This window comes from Camelus ferus, chromosome 23 (assembly GCF_009834535.1).
Source record: "Camelus ferus isolate YT-003-E chromosome 23, BCGSAC_Cfer_1.0, whole genome shotgun sequence".
Lineage (NCBI taxonomy): Eukaryota > Metazoa > Chordata > Mammalia > Artiodactyla > Camelidae > Camelus > Camelus ferus.
The window spans coordinates 30,355,857-30,375,762 of NC_045718.1; the positions used below are offsets into that span (position 1 = coordinate 30,355,857).

Below are 19,906 nucleotides of genomic sequence, written 5' to 3' on the forward strand. Positions count from 1 at the left end.
ATTTTATTGTTGGTTTCAAATTTATACATTCCTTTTGTGTGTGTATGTCTTAGCCATTTGCTCTTAACTTGGAACGTATATATGTTTATTTAGTTCTGTTGGTTTTAAAAAATTACCAATATCTGAATCTTATCCAGTAAGACAAGTACTTTATTGCATTTTCATGTTCTTGGGTGAGTTTCCCCCTCACCCAATTGTTATTTAGGATTTTTAGTTCTTTTTATTTTGAATATACTTTGTCTTTCCCTTTCTTTTTCTTTTTGTTCCTTTTTCTTTCTCCCTCTCTCCTTTCTTTTCTTCCTTCATTTCTATCTTCTCACTTTCTTTCCTGTTTACTCTTGTGTCGTGTTCTTTTTTTAGAAGACAGGAGAATATTATATAGTTTACTTTATATTCTTTTCAAATGGTTAATAATTAAAAATAAAGTTTTGAAACTCATGTATAAAAGTATGGGAATACTCTCATAAGTGGAACAACTTAATTCTCTTTTAATTTTACCACGTGAGATATTAGTGTATTAAATAAACACTCTGAAGGGGCTTTTGGTCCCGCTGGGTGCTCTGAGGGAGGTTCCTTCAGTTCTTTGCAGCTGTTACCTTATCTTTAAAAAGGAATTAAGAATAATGACCTTGCAGAGGTTCTGTGAAGATAGAGGTCATATAGAAGCATATAACTAAATAATAATTGTGAAAAGAAATTAAGCAGAAGCAAACTCTTAAAAAGTTAAACAGGTTAATTTCAGATCTGGCTCTCAGTAGAATATGATCTTGGAATATATCTAGTAGGCCTTATGCATTTCTTAATATTTTATTGTTATAGCAAAAGAAGACAAAAAATATTTTTTTTCTGATCTGCAATTCAATTCGGATGGCATGTTGAATTTTGTTGTTACATCTCTTTTAATATGGAATGTTCTTCAGTCTTTCTTAACCTTGACCTTTTTGATGAGTAAAGATCATTTATTTTGTATAATGTCCTCCAGTTTGGGTTATATCTTGTTTCAGTGTTAACCTTGTTTCAGGGTGCTGCCATTATAAAACAAGGAGTCTCTGTGTGTAATGATTTAACATGATTTTAATGTTTAAGTTGTTATATTTCACCACTGGTAGAATATTTGTTTCTTGGCAGAATTGAAGCAAATAATTGGTTACTTTGGGTGTATGTCCCACATATAGGAATGGTGTCCATTACTTGACTGGAGAGCTTTTTATTGTCTTTTTAAAGAGTGTGTGAGAAAGGAGGGGAGGAAAGAGAAGGGGATTTAATTAAGTCTTCTGTCCTAGACCTCTCTTCAGAATAACAGAAACAGTACAACTGGCAGCTGTGGCCACTTGTTCAACTTAATTTACCATTTTTATCTCACTGGTCAGATGTCTTATTTTAATTTTCATTTGAATATCTAGAGAAAAATTGAAGTCTTAAGGTGGCAGCTGTGTGTAAGAAATAGCCTATACAGCTGCAAGATAAACAGTAATTTTTAAGTCTTTGTTGCCCACAATGCATCCATATCACCTGATTATGATGTTTTATTCTTTGACTTTTGAAATGAAATGGTTATCTTGTACAGCAAGTTTCCAACTTGTTTTGCTAGACAAAATAAGTCAGATTTCCTAGAAACTTAACACTGATTTAGAGTAATATTCATAAGCTAAATCACTCCCTTTAGGCTTAATAATTGGAAGATAATTGTAGTCTTTTTTGGTTGTTGTATAATTTATAAGTGCTATTTGATGAATAGTTAGATAGTTAAGCTTTTTGAAAAAGTACTTTTTGAAGCCAGCCCTCCCCTCCACCCCAACCCAAGCTTCACCAAGGCTTTATGTGTTCCTCCTAGTTTTGTAATATAACTTGGGTAGTTTCAGGAACCATTTTATTTTAGAGCTCAGGGTATTGAAGACTCGGGGGCTGAACTCAACTTGAGTCCTTCAGACAATGCTGATCAGGTGCCAGGTCTGGTTGGCAGGGAGTTTGCCTGGCAGGCTTAGCCTAAGGAAAATATAAGTCCCTACTGTGATTGTCACTAAGGGGAGAAGAGTATCTGAAAATGGGGTTTTTCGGCAAGGAAAACTTTGTGTTAGACATAGCTGTCTGTCTCATTAGCAGTGGGACTTCTGGGAGAGCGTATTAAAAGACGGCATGAGTCTTTGCAGCTAAGTGGCTTATGAGGTCAGTCAAGGAAAGACAAAATAAGCCAGCTTCAGAAAAGTCTTTATCAATTAAAGTTGTGGGAGAGCATAGAACTATATCAGAATATCGAGGAAACTATAGTTTTCTAAATTTTTAGCCAAAAAGAATATCCTCTGTAGCACTAGGTAAATAATAATCAAAAGAATACTTTATAGCTGCAGGCATTACATATCTTGAGGAAAAAAGAGGATACTTCTAAAATTAAAATGTAGCCCATAAACATTTTTGTTTTTTATGAATTGAATTACTCATCATTTTGAATGTTGCCTTCTGCTAAATTACTCCTTTAGCATGAACTGAGTTGACTGTATTTTGTTCAGTCATATTTCTAAATGTTAGATGAAATTCATTTAATGTTTTGAACTTTATATTTTTAGATATACTATAAAAATTACACAGCTGTTACTTGGAGATGTATGTGAATTACTTTGAGAAGTAGGATCATGATTTAGGTCCTATGCCAGCTGATAGTCAGCTGCCACAAAATTAAAAGATTAAGCTAACACATGAGAATATGGGTATAAAATCATGCTTTAGTAAGTTCTGAATAGTGCCTGTCTTCTTGTAGGTACCTGTTTGTCATGACAAAGCACATTTCATGATTGGGAGACTGGTTTTAGGTATTCTGTTCAAAAGCTGGGCGTATTTTCCCCTCATTTTGTTAATAATTAGAGTAAGTATGACCAACTACTCAGGTCAACATATAGTTCATTAAACCAGCTTTAGTTTTGGACTTTGACTAAAATTACCTGATTAGTAGAAATATTTAGTTTAAATCTTTGTGTCATGATTATAGTTTGGTAGTTTTAAGATTTGAGTTGTTCCCGCACTCCAGTTAAATAGATCAGACACTGAATGTGTTGTTTTCTATATGCCTATTTTTCCTCAATTCTGTCAATTCTGTATATTTATTTAGTGCATAAGTAAATATATAAATAAACAGAATTTAGAAGGTTAGGTTCTAACCTTCACTGATTATGCTTTTAGCAGAGACATCTATTAAGTAAGAAATTTTCCCATTGTCTTCAAATATAAAATTGCGTATTATTTCTGTGGGAGGTGATCACTAATGAAAGGTCTAAAAAGATCAAAATAGTGGTTGTCCATGTTTCATGCTGAGCGTTGTAGTCTGTTTGCTCATTTGACAATCAGCAAATATTTGAATATGCTTCAGATACTAACACTGTAGATAGAGGTGATGCTGTTCTCTGTGCCAGGAAGTGCACTGCCTAATAAATTGTTACAGTACAATAAGAATCATCCTGTGATGGGCATATTCCTGGAGTTCTGTGGTGCTTGCAGACCTATAAGGTGGTGTGGGAAGGAGCCCAGCCCAGGAACAGTACTTGGATGTGACTGTGAGATACCGATTGAGCAGTAACAAGAAGATGGGCACAGAAGGCTTCTGGACATACAGGAATAGCCTGATTAAAAGAATGGAGAGAAGAGAGACTGCTGGCTCAGTGGGGCAGCAAAATCTAGTAGACTGTAATGATGTCATTTCACTGAAGCAATCGCGGAAACACTGCTTGAAGATGTCCTCATTTAAATTGAAAGAACTGAAAATACTATATGTGTTCACGGCTTTTCACGACCATTTAGGAACAAATACCTTTGAACTCTGAATCTAGCAATGTGCCATTGAAGCAGTGTAGTCGGTTCTCAAGATAAAATCATCTCTGCATTTCTAGCCTCACCTCAACATTTATTGCATGCACACTCATTTCAGCTTCTTATGGTAGACTGAAAAGAGAATTTTACAGCTGATAAGGTGTGAGCATAATAGGTATACTCTAAAGGCACATTAATTTGGTTACTTCTTCAGGAGTTCCAGCAAACAGTCTTCACTCCAAGCAGACTGTTAATAACTCTAGAAAAGCACAGCACTAATGCCTTCTAGTCAAGGAGCTTTTTAAAAAAAAAAAAAAATATATATATATAATAATTACCATTACACCTTGTTTTAGTGTTTTGTAGAAATACAGACCAAGAAATTCAGAATTTCTGAAATATCATGCAGTTTGTATCTGGCTGAAGATGAATGATGGAAGCGGGGCTGCTGTTTTTCAGATTATGGCCAGTAATTCTCTTTGATTAGACTGTGCTATAATTACTTTCAGAACACACTGCCAGAGTACATGAACAGACATCACACGCTTGTGATTCCTAAATCACTCTTAGCTTTTATCATGTTTATTCTGTTGTCAGTGTCAGTCACATGACTGACTTTTCCATCTGTATATATTCTTCCACTTCCCAATGCCTGCATAGAGTTTTGGTGTTCACTTTGAAGTTCAGGCTTCCTCTTGAAACACTTAAAGCACTCTTTGTTACTTCCACCTTCTCACACTGCTGGGGTACTTGTCCCCCCCCCAACCCCCGGGACATGCGGTGTGCTAGTATATGGAGCAGACCATAAGACAAACATGGCCTCTCTACCTGGAGCATCAGTTTTGCTGAAAGGTTTTTTGGGGAGAACATCGTGTAGAACATCAAAGGCTGTGTAATGGAGTGAATTGCAAAATACTCATTACATTTTAATGTGAAACTTCCAAGAAATTTGTTTGCCGTAGGCTCTTCAGGCCCCCTAGAATTCTTAAGGGTATGTGTGTGTTGAAGGTCTTCTAAGTGTCATCTCATATACTCTTCAAGTATTTTTTCTGGAATTTTTGTTTTATGGTAGTCATCATAGCCTAGTCCTCAGAATTAAAGTATGCTGGCCATGTTTAATTAGCTAATTTGTGCCAAGGGTGATGTGGTATGTCATATTTGGGAGCTGAATTCCTCTGCATGGAAGAACTATATATGGGAAAGAGGAGAGAAGTATGCTTTCCCAGCTCTAGTGGACAAACTGTTTTTCAGGGCAGAACTTCACCACTTATAAAGTAGTTTTGAGCAATTGTTGGCAGCTGGTGAATGTTGAATATATTTGCCAAACTATAAATATCTGGTCTGGAACCATGAATGTCCAAGAAATACTCTTGGGAAATTAAGGGTTTCCTTAGAGTAATAGGAAAACCAGGTTTTCCTTAGGTAGTTATTTTGAAGCATTAAAAGCATCATTTATAATCGATACAGTTTGACTAAATATCCATTGTACCTGAATATCATATTCATATATATCTTATTTTAAGTTGACTTAATTCAGATACTAAAAAATTAACAGAAAACAACTTCTTAGGACTTGAAGAGTCTGTAATTCTTAAGTCACATGCAGTAGCAGTTAAATTGAAACAAGGAGTTAGAATTATATTCCAGTCACATAGAGATGTGCTAAGCAACAGCCGTTTACAGCAGTATACTTGTGACATTTCAAGGCCAATGAGAATTCCCAGATCCATAAATAACCACTATAGCCTATAATAGCAGTCAAATTAAATAGGTACCCCAGCACGAGGAGAAGTGAGGAAGGCCCCACTGGCCTGCAGATGGTAGGAAGTTGATCAGGCTCACTCTCCATGCACTAGACTGGCCGATTCCTGTATTGGTTGAAGGGTGACTCCATGTGTGCCGTGGATCTTTAGGTTTGCTTGTCAACACATGGAATGTTAAGGGTGCACTGTAGTTGGTAGTGTTGCCGTCACCTGTGATTCTGGAACCACATGTATTAGCTATCCTCCTCTACTGAAATGCTACTGCTGCTGATGCTAAGAATGGCTAACATTATTGAGTGCCCAGCGTGTGCCAAATACTGGCAGTTCTATGAGGGTAGGTACTATTAGCATTCCACTTTAGAAATCAGGAAACTGAGGCTTAGGTATAATAGCAACTTATTTAAGGTTATACAAATGTGTGCATGACAGTTTTACCTAGAAATGAGATTAGTAAAGCCAGCAGAAATAAATACAAATCTGTTTTGTAAAAGGTCCTAATTAAAATATTCTTAACTGGAGTCTCCTATGCAGAAATAGACATTATATTTTCTAGGTAATATTAAGGTGCTTATCCTTGTTTGGAAAGTGCTGATTATGGTATTTCTACCTGGAGAAGGCAGACGTAAGACTACTATATTGGACTTCCCTGTAGTAATTCTGGAAATAATGCATTAAAGCAGTGGCAATGGGACAGAATGGGGAGTTGACAGGACTTGGTGCCCGATGTGGGGATGACAGCACAGCAGCAGTCTAGAGTGGCACTTGGGTGCCTAGCTGGGGCCAGACAGTAGGGTTTTTGATATACTTCACCTGGGATTGGAAATAGGGAGGGGCAGGAGGGTGAGGGAGAAAAATAGGTTGCGTTTTGAGGGATGTTTGTGATATGCAGGTAGAAATAAATACTAGGCGGTTGTCTATATTGGCTTCGAGCTTTGAAGAACAGTATGGGCTGGAATAACTTTTTGGCACTTTTTAACAGGTATTACTTGGAACTGTGAGTGTGGACTTTGATCTAAGCTGTGGTGGTGGTGGTGGTGGTGGTGGTGGTGGTGGTGGTAGTGATGGTGTGTGTGTATTTTGAGCTATAGAGGGAGGGGATTAGTCACTCCATGACTTGCCAAGCTGATTGTTTTCATCCACACATTGTTTCTCAACCCATTCAATTTAAAAAATTTTAGAGTTCTTATTTGAATGAATGTGGAGAAATAAAACATGCCAGTCTTTTGTCTTTCCTTTTTATTACTGAGGATGAAAAAATGTACTGTTACATATTCATAATTTTTATTGTAAGTGTTAAGTCTGTGCATAATTAGCTCCTTTACAGAGAAGGCTGCACAGGAATAAATGCTTGGTTAATTTACCCAACCCCTAACAGTTTATTATGAAAAATTTTAAACACACAGAACCATTGAAAGAATTACTCAGTGAAAATCTATATACCCACAATCTAGATTCTACCATTAATATTTTACTATACTTGCTTTGTCACGTATTTATCTAGCCATATGTAAAATGTATTTATTTTGATGAATTTCAAACACTTATTTCCTAAGTATTTCAGTATATAGTTGGAGTTCAGTGATACAGTTTTTTCTCTTTTGTGGTAAAATATATACAGTGAAATGCACAGACCTTTTAGGTGAGTATTGACAGATGCACACACCTGTGTAACCCAAATCTTTTTCAAGGTACAGAACATTCTGGGATGATGGCAAAGTTCCCTAAGCCCCTTCCCATGTCATCCGCATTTTCACTGCCTTCCTCCCCTATAGACAACCACTGTTCTGATTTATTTCCACTATAGATTAGTATTTCCTGACCCAGAACTTCATCTATTAGGAATCATACAATATACACTCTTGGGTAAGGTTTCCCTCACAGTGTAATGTTTTTTGCTCTTCCTCTGTGTTGTTGTATGTATCTGTTATTTTTTTTGCTCAATCATATACCATTGTATGAATATACAATGATTTATCCATTCTGTGGATGGATACTTGGGCTGTTTCCAGTTTGGGGCAGTACCTAGCTTTGGAATTAAAATGTCAAGGTAAGTGAATGTTTAGTTCTATATATTAAAAAAAAAAAAAAAACGGGAGGGTATATAGCTCAGTGGTAGAGCGTGCACTTAGTGTGCATGAGGTCCTGGGTTCAATCCCCAGTACCTCCATTAAAAAAAATAAATAAAATAAAAATAAATAAACCTAATTACCTCCCTCCACAAAACAAAAACAAAAAACCACCAAATTGTCTTTCAAAGTTGTTGAACAACTTTGTATTTCCATCAGCCTTGCATGGGAGTTGTGGCTGCACCACATTCTAGCTGTTCTGATGAGTGGGTAATGACATCCTGTTGTGCTTTTAATTTGTATTTCCCTGATGGTTAATGATGTTTAGCACTTCTACATGGATTTACCAACCATTTACATATCATGTTTTGTGACATCTATGCACATTATTTGCCCAGTATTTTATTGGTTGTCTTTAATTGTTGAGCTTTAAAAATGCATCCTGGATACATGTCTGATACATGTTTTGCAAGTTTTAATTTTTTTCCTCATCTTTGCCTGCCTATGCAGAAACTCCCTTCCTCCCTACTTTCTTTCCTTTCTGTAGCAACTTTATTGAGATATAATTCATTATGTAGGCAGGATTGCCTACATCATTGGCCACTGGGGATTGAGACCAGAGGTGGAGAAAGGGCGGGACTGAAAATTTTTTTCCTCAGGTCATGGCTTGGAATTTCTGGCACCCAGCCCCTATCCAGAAGCCTAGAGTCATTCATTAGTATGCCAGAGACTCTCTTACCACTTGGGAGATGCCAAGGGTTTTAGGAGCTCTGTTCCAAGAACTAGGATAAAGATCAGTTTTTCTTTTTTTTTTTTACTATACTGCAGAATGTGTCTCTAGTGAGATGAGGTCCTCAGGTGTGTAGAAAGGAAAGGAAGGACTTAACTTAATCACTGTGAGTCCCATTGGGCAGTGCCGTCCCGTCCTGACTGGGCCTTGATGTGGCTTCTCTGAGTGCTAGACGCCTTCTAGAACTGCAGAGTTATTTGGGCTTAGTTTGTATCTTCACAGCTTGCCACATCAACTGCATGGCTATTACTGCTCTCCAGTAACACCTCAGCTCTTTTTAACCTGCATCTTATTTTTTTCTTTCTTTTAATCTTGGTTTCTCTTGGTGCTTCTTGGCTTTTAGAGTTGGATTTGTATCCTTAATACCTCATTTTGAAGGTTTTCCATTTTCTTTAGAAAACTAATCAACTAATTTTTACATTTTGGGCCTTTCTTGGCTACTTTGATATGTTCATTTAGAGATGTCTGGGGGAGAGGGTATAGCTCAAGTGGTAGAGTGCATGCTTAGCATACACAAGGTCCTGGGTTAAATCCCCAGCACCTCCTCTAAAAATAAATAAATAGACCTAATTACCTGCCCCCTCCAAAAAAAAAAAATTTAAAAAGTGTGTAGAGATGTCTTTGTTTCTATGGTTATAACTTTCCCAGAGGAATTGAAATGTCCAGACATTTGATTGATGGGTTAAATGGTTTATATATATCTTGATTAATTAAATACTAGTCAAAGCTATTCAGTTAACTATGTGCTTCAGTATTTGGAATGTCTTCAGCAACCCAGTGTATAGCAATGGGGAAGAAAAAAGTGGAGGCAGAAGTTGGGACGTTATATTTCACTTTCCTGGTTTTAGATTTCTTACATACTTAACTTTTTTTTTTTTTTGGCGCATGAAGTGATCTAATTTACAAATAGGGTTTTAACTATTGCTTTAGCTTGTACGATCCCATTGGGACTTCTTGAAGAGAGATTATTTCTTGAACCTTGGTAAAAGTCATGTATGCCCCAAAATAATTTTTGAAAACTGGAAAATACTTTTGTGTATTAATTTACAGATTTGTTTATTGAATTATTACTTACAATTAGTAGTAAATTTGTTTCTTGGATTGTATATCTTAGCTTGTTTCAATGTAATCTTTCTGTAGGGTTATGTAAATGTTGCCACTTAAGTATTTCTGTTACGAGTGATGAACTTGTAGTTGTATTCAGTTTAATGAATGTGTTAGATACTCAGATTTAGAAGAAAACATTTATATTGCTTGTCTAAGTGCTCTTTGTGGAGCCCAGCCTCCTTCAGATCCCTTATTACTGTTCACTTTTTTGTCTGTCTTCCCCATTAGACACTACCTGTAAGGGCAGGAAGCCTCTGTCTTGTTCACTGTTGTTTCTGGCACCCAGTAAAGCACTAATTGTTGACTGACTGCTAGGTTAGCTAACTCTAGTTTATGTGGCTATGTGGGAAACTTGGCATATTTTAAATATCTTAAGCTTACTTTTTTTTTCTTTTTCCAGTGAACAGAGTATCTGTCAGGCAAGAGCTGCTGTGATGGTTTACGATGATGCCAATAAAAAGTGGGTGCCAGCTGGTGGCTCAACTGGGTTCAGCAGAGTTCATATATATCACCATACTGGCAACAACACATTCAGAGTGGTGGGCAGGAAGATTCAGGACCATCAGGTAAGAGTCTATTAATTCTTAAAGTTACCTAGTATTACAGAAGGACTTGGTATATTCAGTAAAATAAAGTAGTGCTTTAAAACTATAATAAAAATACTCTCTACGGGAAAAACTGGATTTACCCTCCCACCCTTTTCACCTCTTATGAAGCTTGAATTTAGATGAGGATTTAGAACTAATTGTTCAAGAATATAAAGACGAGTTTTCCAGTTATGAATATTCATTAGATCCTCTGGCCTTAATACTAGCTAGGCTTTGGAATCTAAAGGAAATTTAGGACAAACAAAAATGTGAAATACCATTTAAGTAGCAGATTGTATGTTTAAGGAATTTATTTCTCACCAAAGATATGGGGTATGAGACTAGAGGAAGGAGTTGAAAATGTAAATAGTTTCAGAAAATATTGTTACAGTCATATATGATAGAAAAATTGTAGGTATTAAGTTGCTGGAATACTTAGGCTTTTGTAATTCATGTCTGGCATGACAACTAAGGCTTTGCTAATTCCCTGCTCTGGGTTTCTTAGAAAGGTGACTGGATTATCTGATTACTTGATTCCTTGAGCCTTCACAGATCAGAAACAGTAGATAGAGGAAAATGTAGATAGAGTTTTATTGACATTAAGTATATACTAGTAACAGTGAGGACTTTTTAAAGAATAAACTTACAAAATACTTCTGGTTCTGGTAAGATGGTGGAATCAACCAATGTTAAACATATGTAGGAGAAAGGTAAATTTCCAGCTGAGCTCTTACTAAAGAAAGGTCGGTCCCTAAGTTTCCACTAGGTAATGTAACCAGATACTGCACCATCCCTGTATTTTGGGATGGAGATTGTGACCTGGTAATATCCAGGGACTTAGATTTGTTATATGCGCATGTATGGATTGTGGCCTCTGGGAGGCTGGGCTTTGAAACTGGTATCTGTGCATAAAGCTGAGACTCTTCTAGGGCTGCACACCATAAATGAAGAGGACTAAGAAAAATCCTATCAGTGCAGGTAGGCAAAGGAGTTTGTTTCTGTCTGAACAGGTTTAGGAGCTCACCTGGAAAATGGGAGCCTCCAGCTTCACTTAGACTACTCCAGTCAAGAAATTAACAAACACTGGTTGCAGGCCAGTGAAACTCCTAGGGCACCTGGCAAAAACACATTCCTGTCCCGGAGAGGAACTTTTAAAGAGCTGAATCAGTCTGCAGAAAGAGCAGTTCACTGAGTTTAGCAAGTTTACCTACTTAATAAAAACTGTCCCAGCCTGCCCCTCTTTGCCCTCCCAGGCTCCCTGTCGGTCCCTCTCTCCCCTGTGCCCCTGCCCCCATCCTGTTCTTTCTCCTCCCTAGCCTCCCTCCTTTTGCTCCGTGTGCCTGTTGCTCAGCCCTTCTCTGGTCTCCCCAGTCTCTGCACCAAGGACTCTTGCTGCCCGGTTAGTATCCAGGTTGTCCTGAGTACTGTCTCTCCTCTCTGTCTTTCCTCCAGGCAGGTGGCCGAGACGTAAGATAGCCCAGAGACAAACTGAATATTCCCTAAGTTGCTATTATAGAGAAAAAATGAAAACTGGGCAACCAGAACCTTGTAGAAATTATTGAACATTTTAAACATGACAGTCCAAAACTAGTAGCTATAAAATAAATTTTTGGTAAATTGATAATTTGATATACTGATGAACAAACCTAAATGTATCTAAATGTTGGAAAAAAGAAAATGATTATTTAAGAATAATTGGATTGAATCATTAGTCTGTACACTTGAAATGAATATAATATTTTATGTCAGTTATATCTCAGTGGAAAACAAAATTAGAAAAAAAGCTGTGTAAGTCAGGAAGTTTCCATATGAAGCACTGAAATTTTTACTCAGAAGAGAAGTAAACTATTCCACAACTTCTAACTTTTGACAAATGAAATGTTGCTTAAAATGTTTAGAAATTTTAAAAAACTCTTCTAAATAATTTGTGATACTAAGGTGAAATAGTTATGAAGATTAAAAAATGTTTTAAAAAAGCCCCCCAAAACCGTAGACCTGAGTGGCAAGGTACTGTGTATAGAAGAATCCTGTGGAATGTCTAACCTGTCCTTAGATGGACAAACATCTTTTTTTTTTTTTTTCCATTCATCCCTGCCCCACTCCCTTCTGTGTTTTTTGTTTGTTTTTTTGTTTTTTGGTTTTGTCTTTGTTTTTGGTTTGGGGGGGCTCCTTTTAAAAATTGAAATATAGTTGATTTACAATGTTGGGTTAATTTTTGAGGTATAGCATAGTGATTGATTTATACACACTTGTTTTTTTAAATTTTTTTTTTTAGATTCCACATGTAAGTAAAATTGTAGAGAATTTCTTTTTCTGTCTGACTTATTTCAGTTAGCATAATACCCTGTAGGTAGATGGATAAATCTTAATGGCATATAATAAGGAAACCCAAAGAAAGCAGGAAAAAAAACACTGAAAATAAAAGAAAAAAAGAGGGAGGGAGTCCAGAACATTTACAGACAAAATCTGAAAACCTTTAAGCTATTACCTATTTTGTACAAACTGTTCTAAAGAATAATATTTCATGAGGCTAGTATAATTTTAATATCTAAATCACAGAAGAACAGTTTGAGAGAGGAGGATTATAAGCATGTTTCAATTGTGAACATTGATTCAAATATAGAAATCCTCAATACAATATTAGCAGACCAAATGCAACAGTGTATATGGGGGGAAAGAAAGAGACCATCTCTCGACCAAATAGGATTTATTTCTCTTTATCTCAGTAATGTAAGGATATTTAACATTAGATAACCTATTAATGTAACTTACCAGGAGAAAAGCTATAAGAAACGAGATTCAGGGAAAATTTCATAATCATTTTTATTTAGCATTGCAGAGGAGGTAACCTAGAGCTATGAAGATGAAGAAATAGAAGTTATAAGGATCGAAAAGGAAGAAACAGAGCTGATCCTATTCAATGATGATGTAATTGTCTACGTTAGAACATCCTGAGTATCTGCAGATAAAATATTAGAACTAATAAGATTGTTCAGCAAGATCGCTGGATGTAAGATCAGTATATAAAAATCAATAGCAGTTTTGTATAACTAGTGGTAAATAATTTGAAAATGCAGTTTTATAAAGATGCTGCTTAAAGTAACAAAAATGATAAGGTACCTAAGAATAAATCTAATAAATAATTGGTTCCCTTCCATTCCAGATTACCTTGTTACATTTCTTACTGCTTATCAGTCTATCCTAAGTGGAAACATATTGTTATAATTTATTAAACAACACCTAAACTTTCTGTAGTAAGTGCCATTAAAAAAAATCACCCACCATTTATTTGTAAAATTGAATACATACAAATTATATCCTTATATATGAAAAGCTACCATCTTTCTTCTAAATACTTAAATGCTCATTATGTTCTAGGCACTAATTGTACTTAGGTTTTATATAGGTAAATTCCTGACCTTGAAAAAAAAATGCAGTAAAGAATGGGTATGTTAAGCCTGTGAGAAAGGAAGCACAGTAAGTTGTTTGTTATGATAAATGTAAATTGTAGCACAACGAAGGCATAAAAGAATGATCAATTTGTTGAAAAGATGGGGAAGAAGATTGTGGATGACTTCATAGGCAAGATAAGCTATTGAGCCAAGTTAGAAGGAAGTATGGATGTTCACTGCATGGTTTGGTCTGTTATGATAAGGCTAAAAATGGATGGGTTTGTGTAGGATGGAAATCACCACTAACCTAGATTCAAACTCTTTGGGTTTGAAGTATTAGGATTATGAAGAAGTCCAAACCTGGTTAACATCCTTAGTGAAGATCCAGTAAGCAGTTATTATTAAATGAAGATATATGCTTCCCCCTTTACTTTTAAAAGTTTTTTGAGATTATTTACAGCATTGTCTATCCTTGAAAGTTATAAATGAATGAAATAATTTATTCAAATTTTAAAATTTCTGTATTGGAAAAAGTGAACCAGTGATTTAGATAATATGATTTTGATTCTAGTAATATTTCCCTCAACTTTTTCTAACATACTGTTACTGGACAGTTGAAGAAGTGAACATAGCTATCTTTTTTGCCTTCCCTTTTAAACTATTTGCCAAGCAGGAGTATAGATTTACCTTAAAATGGGGTTTACAATTTTATAATTTTTTCTGGTAAATTTATGAATTTTACTATTCTAGATATTTCAAATAATTGGAATCATAAATATTTGTCCTTTTATGTCTGGCTTCTTTCACTTAGCATAATGTCTTAAGTGGTCGTCATATTTTAAAAATGTCATTGGGGTATTGATGGATGAAGTAATTTAGATAGAGCCTCTCTCTCTGAACTAAAACAATTGGACAGAGTATTAAAAAGAAAAGTGTCTATTTGAAGAGCTTACTTGACAATGAAGAATTATGGGCCCATGACCTAAAAGAAGAAAGAACCAGAGAAGTGAGCCCAGCTCTGGACCTCTGTTTACCTGGAAGCATGTGTAAGTTTTGAAAGTGAGGACTGAGAAGCTGAGCAGAGGTTTGGCAGACTCACTGGACTAGTAGAACAAAACTTAGAAGTTAGCTAATCAGGGGAAGGTTGTCTGGATAATTCTCCAGGCCATGATTTGGGACCCAGAAGCCCCATACCTTAGGGAAGAGGCTTGACTCAGAAGTACAAAGGTCTTTTTTAGGAACTGATTCTCAGCCTCTAATCACTATAATCTCTTTTGGATTAAGGTGATTTGAGACTGTTAGTTTCCCTAGCTGCTTGCCAGAAACAAATGTAAATCTTCCCTGGAAAAACATAACATACCATTATAGGCCTCAAAATTTCCTGATAGTTGTCTCTAGACAATGTCTGGCATTCAATTCAGATAATCAGCATATGAGGAGACAAGAGGAACGGTAATAGGACAGATCTACTGGGAATCCAGTTAATGGAATTATCAGAAATTGACTTTAACTACTGCTTAATATGTTCAAGGAAATAAAAGACAAGATTGAAAATTTCATTAGAGAGCTGGAAACTTTCAAAAAGGACCAAATGGAAATTTTAGAATTGAAAAATAAAATAACTGCTATTATAACTCAGTGATGGGTTTTACAGCAAATTAGAAACCTTTAAAAATAAGTAGTAAATTGGAATATAGCTCAGAAGGAAATATTCAGGCTGAAGCTGTGATGTTCTGAGAGAGAAAAATATGGACATATAAAAAAGAGCTTAAGAGACATACAGAGTACAGTAAAAACATACAAGGTATATGTAATTGGAGTCCCAGAGGAGAGGAGAGAATGGGGCAGAAGCAATAATTGAAGAGCTAATAGTAAACAAGAATTTTCAAAAGTAATGAAAGGACATCAACTTAGAAATGCTGTAAATACACAGCAAACCACATATAAACCCATTATATTAAAATCATCGTAAACTGAACTCATAGGTGAAACTCTTAGAGCAGTCAGTGAAAAAAGGATGACTTTAAAGAAGCAACAATAAACTGTCAGCTGACTTCTCCGTAGAAACAGCAAATACTAAGAGGCAATGGATTTCAGAATACTGAAAGAAAATAAATGAGCCCTTAAAGTTCCAAAAATAAAGGTGAAATAGAGACTTGTTCTTAAAAACAAAGATGGAGATAATGCATCACCAGGAGATCTGCTTTGCGTACCCTCCCCCCGCTTTTTTTTAAGGGGGAGGAGGTAATTTATTTATTTACTTTTTTTATATTTTAAGTGGACGTACTGGGTATTGAACCCAGGACCTTGTGCATCCTAGGTAGGCAGTCACTCTACCACTGAGCTATCCCCTCCCCCAGGAGATCTGCTTTGAAAGAAATATTAAAAGGTGTTCTTCAGGATCAGAAATGGTCCAACAGAAGCTTAGAAAGAGGGCAGAAGGAATAAAAAGCAACAAAAGTGTAAATATTGGATAAATCTTAAATGATCATCGACTGTATAAGACTAGTAATAATAATGTTTTGTGGGGTTTAAAATACAAATAGATTAAAATACCCAGTAAAAATAGGGGAGGACTCCCAAGATGGGCATTAGAAAAGGGGGGTGTTATTGGAGATAAAAGTGTTATAAAGCGCTTGTATTGTTGAGGTAAAGGTAAATGTATTGGTTTTTATTTGTCTCTGGTAAGTATAAAATGCCTGTTGTAATCTCTAGGGCAACCACTAAAACAGCAATGAAAACATGTATAACTAGCAGACTAATAGAGGGGACAGTAATAAATTCTAAAAGAAGGTATAATAGATTTAGACCCAAATTTATACATAATTTACATTAAATGTAAATGGACTGAACACTACAATTAAAAGGAGAGACTGGCAGATTGGAGAGACTAGCTGTTGGATAAACAACACAAAACTGACAATATAAAATTACAGCTGCACACAAAGGACTGAGAATAGCCAAAGCAATAATGGGGAACAGCAAAGAAGGAGGACATACCTAGTGGCTATCAAGACTTACTGTAAAGCTATAATAATTAAGACATGCTAACGTTGGCTCAAGGACAGGCATATTGACCAGTAGAACAAAATAGAGGCGTTTAGACAATTTATGAAAAAGGTAAACCTGCAGCAAATTAATAAATGGTGCTGGATCAATTGGAGAGCCATATGAAATAAAAAGGAACTTGAACCATGTATCATACGAAAGGCACAAATCAATTTCAGTTAGATTGGAGATGTAAATATGAAAGTTAAAACAATAAAGCTTCTATAAAGTGGTATAATATTTTCATGTCTTGGGATTGAGAAACATTTCTTAAACAGGTTATGAAAAGCATTAATTATAAAGGAAAAGTTTGTGAATTTGGACTGAATGAAAGTTAAGAACTTCTGTTCAATCAAAAGACACCATTAACAATGAAAAGGCAAGCGACAGAATGGGAGAAGATATTTACAGCACATAACCAACAATGGGATCATGTAGAATATATAAAGGACTCTTACAAATCAGTAAAGAAAAAGATGGACAACTGAGTAGATAAATGGGCAGGAGATTTAATTTAAGCAGGTATTCATGAAAGATCTCCAGATAACCATTAAAACATGAAAAGGTGCTAAATCTCAGTAGTAATCAGGGAAATGATGTAGTCCTCATAGCCAGCAGAATTACTGAAGTAAAGACTAACAGTACCAATTATAATGTGGCACTGTGTGTGTAGCTGTGTAAGCTGTTGTGTACTGCTGTGGAAGTGAAGTTTGATAGGGCCAATTTGGAAAGCTACTTGTTTTCTACTGAAGTTGAACATACGTATGGCTTGTGACAATTCCACCCCTGGTTATATGTCCAACAGAAGTGTGTGCTCATGTGTACCAAAAGACATTCTGTAGGATGTTCATAACATCATTATTTTTAATAGCCCCAAACTACACATAATCCAGGTGTTCATTAATGGGAAAAATAAACATGACTTATACAAGGGAATACCATAGAACAATGGAAAAGAATAAACCACAACTGTATGCAACAAATAGATGCCTCTCAAACAATTTTGAGGGAAAGGGAGCAGATAAATTAAAATACATGTTGTTTAACTCCATTTGTATAAAATTCCCAAACCTACAAGCTGGTCAGTAATGTTAAAAGTGTGGCTAATGCCTTTTGGGAGATAGGAGGAGTTAAGGAGGAGATTTCTGATGTTAATGTCCTAGTTTTTTTTGTTTTTGTTTTTGTTAACATCCTGTTTTTTGATCAGGGTTTTGGCTACATGGGAGCATTCACTGAGATACATGCTTGTGTTTTATACACATTCTGAATTTATAATACTTTAATAAACATGTTCATGTATATTTAATGAAGAATATAGATTTTCCTTTTTTAAATATTTTTATTGAAGTATAGACAGTTTACAATGTTGTGTCAGTTTCTGGTGTACAGCACAATGCTTCAGTCATATAGGAACATACATATATTTGTTTTCATATTCTTTTTCACCATAAGTTACTACAAGACATTGAATATAGAGAATTAGATTTTCTTTTGTTTTGCTGATTTACTCTTTTAAGGCCAGACCTTTGTAACCATCAGTCTAACCACCATCAGACTTGTTTCTGCAGACTAATTTTACCCTAGATGATTGTTTTAACAATTTTTTGCCAAGGTTTGTCAGGACCATGTTTGAATGAATATGTCCCATGAGTATTTGTTGACTTTATTGATTTTGCCAGTTATTGGCTTGACTTTATAAAGAATTACTGTCTTTTAGGTCGTGATAAATTGTGCCATTCCTAAAGGGTTGAAGTACAATCAAGCTACACAGACCTTCCACCAATGGCGGGATGCTAGACAGGTGTATGGTCTCAACTTTGGCAGCAAAGAAGATGCCAATGTCTTCGCAAGTGCCATGATGCATGCCTTAGAAGTGTTAAATTCACAGGAAACAGGTAGGGTGTCCATGAGTTACTTGTTTTCTTGAACTGAAGGGCCATGTATATGTTAAAGCAAATCTTCTCTGACTGACATCTAAAACATATGTATTTGGAGTAATTCTTGAATTCCCATTGTTTTCTACAAAAATATGAACTTTTTGTTTGTTGATGATAAACGTATACTCTATAAGGATAATTTTATGAGACTGGTTAGTAGTTAGTAATTTTTTAATTTCAAATTATTTTGTTGTATTTATCTTATCTAGAACCTCAGCTTTTGTTGCAAGGATATGAGGCCCAAGCATATGCAGTGGATTGCGTATGCATATTTATCAGTTTCACTTTTTATGAAGAAACCCGTGTTTTCTGAAACACGTTTTTTTTAAGCCACTACTGAGCCCCTGAACTTCAAGTAGAACTAGGTCTCCTTCATCCTAGTAGATAAAAATTCAATTCTTAAAGTTGTTTAAAGATTTTAGGAGTGCCCTCAGGTGGTACAAGCCATGAATTGCATCTCCTCTGATACTGTTACATGGTTTGTGGATGTGTAGAAATAATCCACTTTTAATTACATATGTCAAAGATGAGCTTTGTTTTTATTTTGGCTTATTAAAGAATAGAAAAAAATACACCAATGTGTGGTTATTTCTTTGGGGAGATAAATTTTATAATCAGAAAATTAATGTTATAATAAAACACCACAAACATGATTATTCTTGGCTTTGTGTATTTAGTCATGACCTTAATGATATAAGCGTGCCATAAATACCATTTATTTATATATTTCAACAGGAAGGACTTAATATAGTTAGATTAAAATTTGATGTTTTGTTGAAGGTATAGATTTTCAAAATCTTTCATAGATACTTTAAATTTTATTTGTACCTTGCCCTAGTCTAAAAAGGATTGAAACATCTAGCCATGTGTTAGTCTATTTCAGATATGAATTTCAGGGCAAAAAGACACTTTGGAATCTTGCCAAAACTACCTTACTATGCCTACGGTGGTTTATATTAGGTTTTCTTTTGAGGAAATAAATATCTCTATAAGTAATTTGTATGTAACTCTCATATCTTATCTATTTTGAGAAAATAAATCACCAGAATTTCTCCTTGTTTGTCAATTAGTCCAGAAAATAGCATAAAAAGTCTGCCTATATGTACAGTCTTGTATGTAGATTGTCTCTAAGTCACTGTACTTTTCTTTTAGGCATCAGTATTTTGTCAGCGTTCTCCTATAGGTATAGAATTGCTTTTCTGTTACCGTAGTTTTACCATAGGGAAGCAACTTGAATTGTGGTTTTTAATATCTTATTAAATAGATCAACTACATAATAAATAACTAAAGGACCAAAGTTTAGAGAGTATATGTATGACAGCACCATTTGGCTTCTCCACGTTTGGGACAATCTAACGTTATTTTTATTTCTAAGCCTTCAAAAGAGTATCCATTGATATTAGGGACTAAATGTTACT

The 19,906-nt window shown here is 35.4% G+C and overlaps 1 protein-coding gene across 8 annotated transcripts in view; it reads left to right on the forward strand.

The window, feature by feature from the left end:
• Positions 1-19,906, forward strand: part of ENAH (ENAH actin regulator) — a 136,141-nt gene that overhangs the window by 47,841 nt on the left and 68,394 nt on the right. For all 8 annotated transcript variants that reach the window (XM_032466607.1, XM_032466609.1, XM_032466601.1 and 5 more), the window contains exons 2-3: positions 9,925-10,090; positions 18,269-18,446. In XM_032466607.1, coding sequence (XP_032322498.1) covers positions 9,925-10,090; positions 18,269-18,446 — 344 coding nt within the window. The remainder of the gene's footprint in view (positions 1-9,924; positions 10,091-18,268; positions 18,447-19,906) is intronic.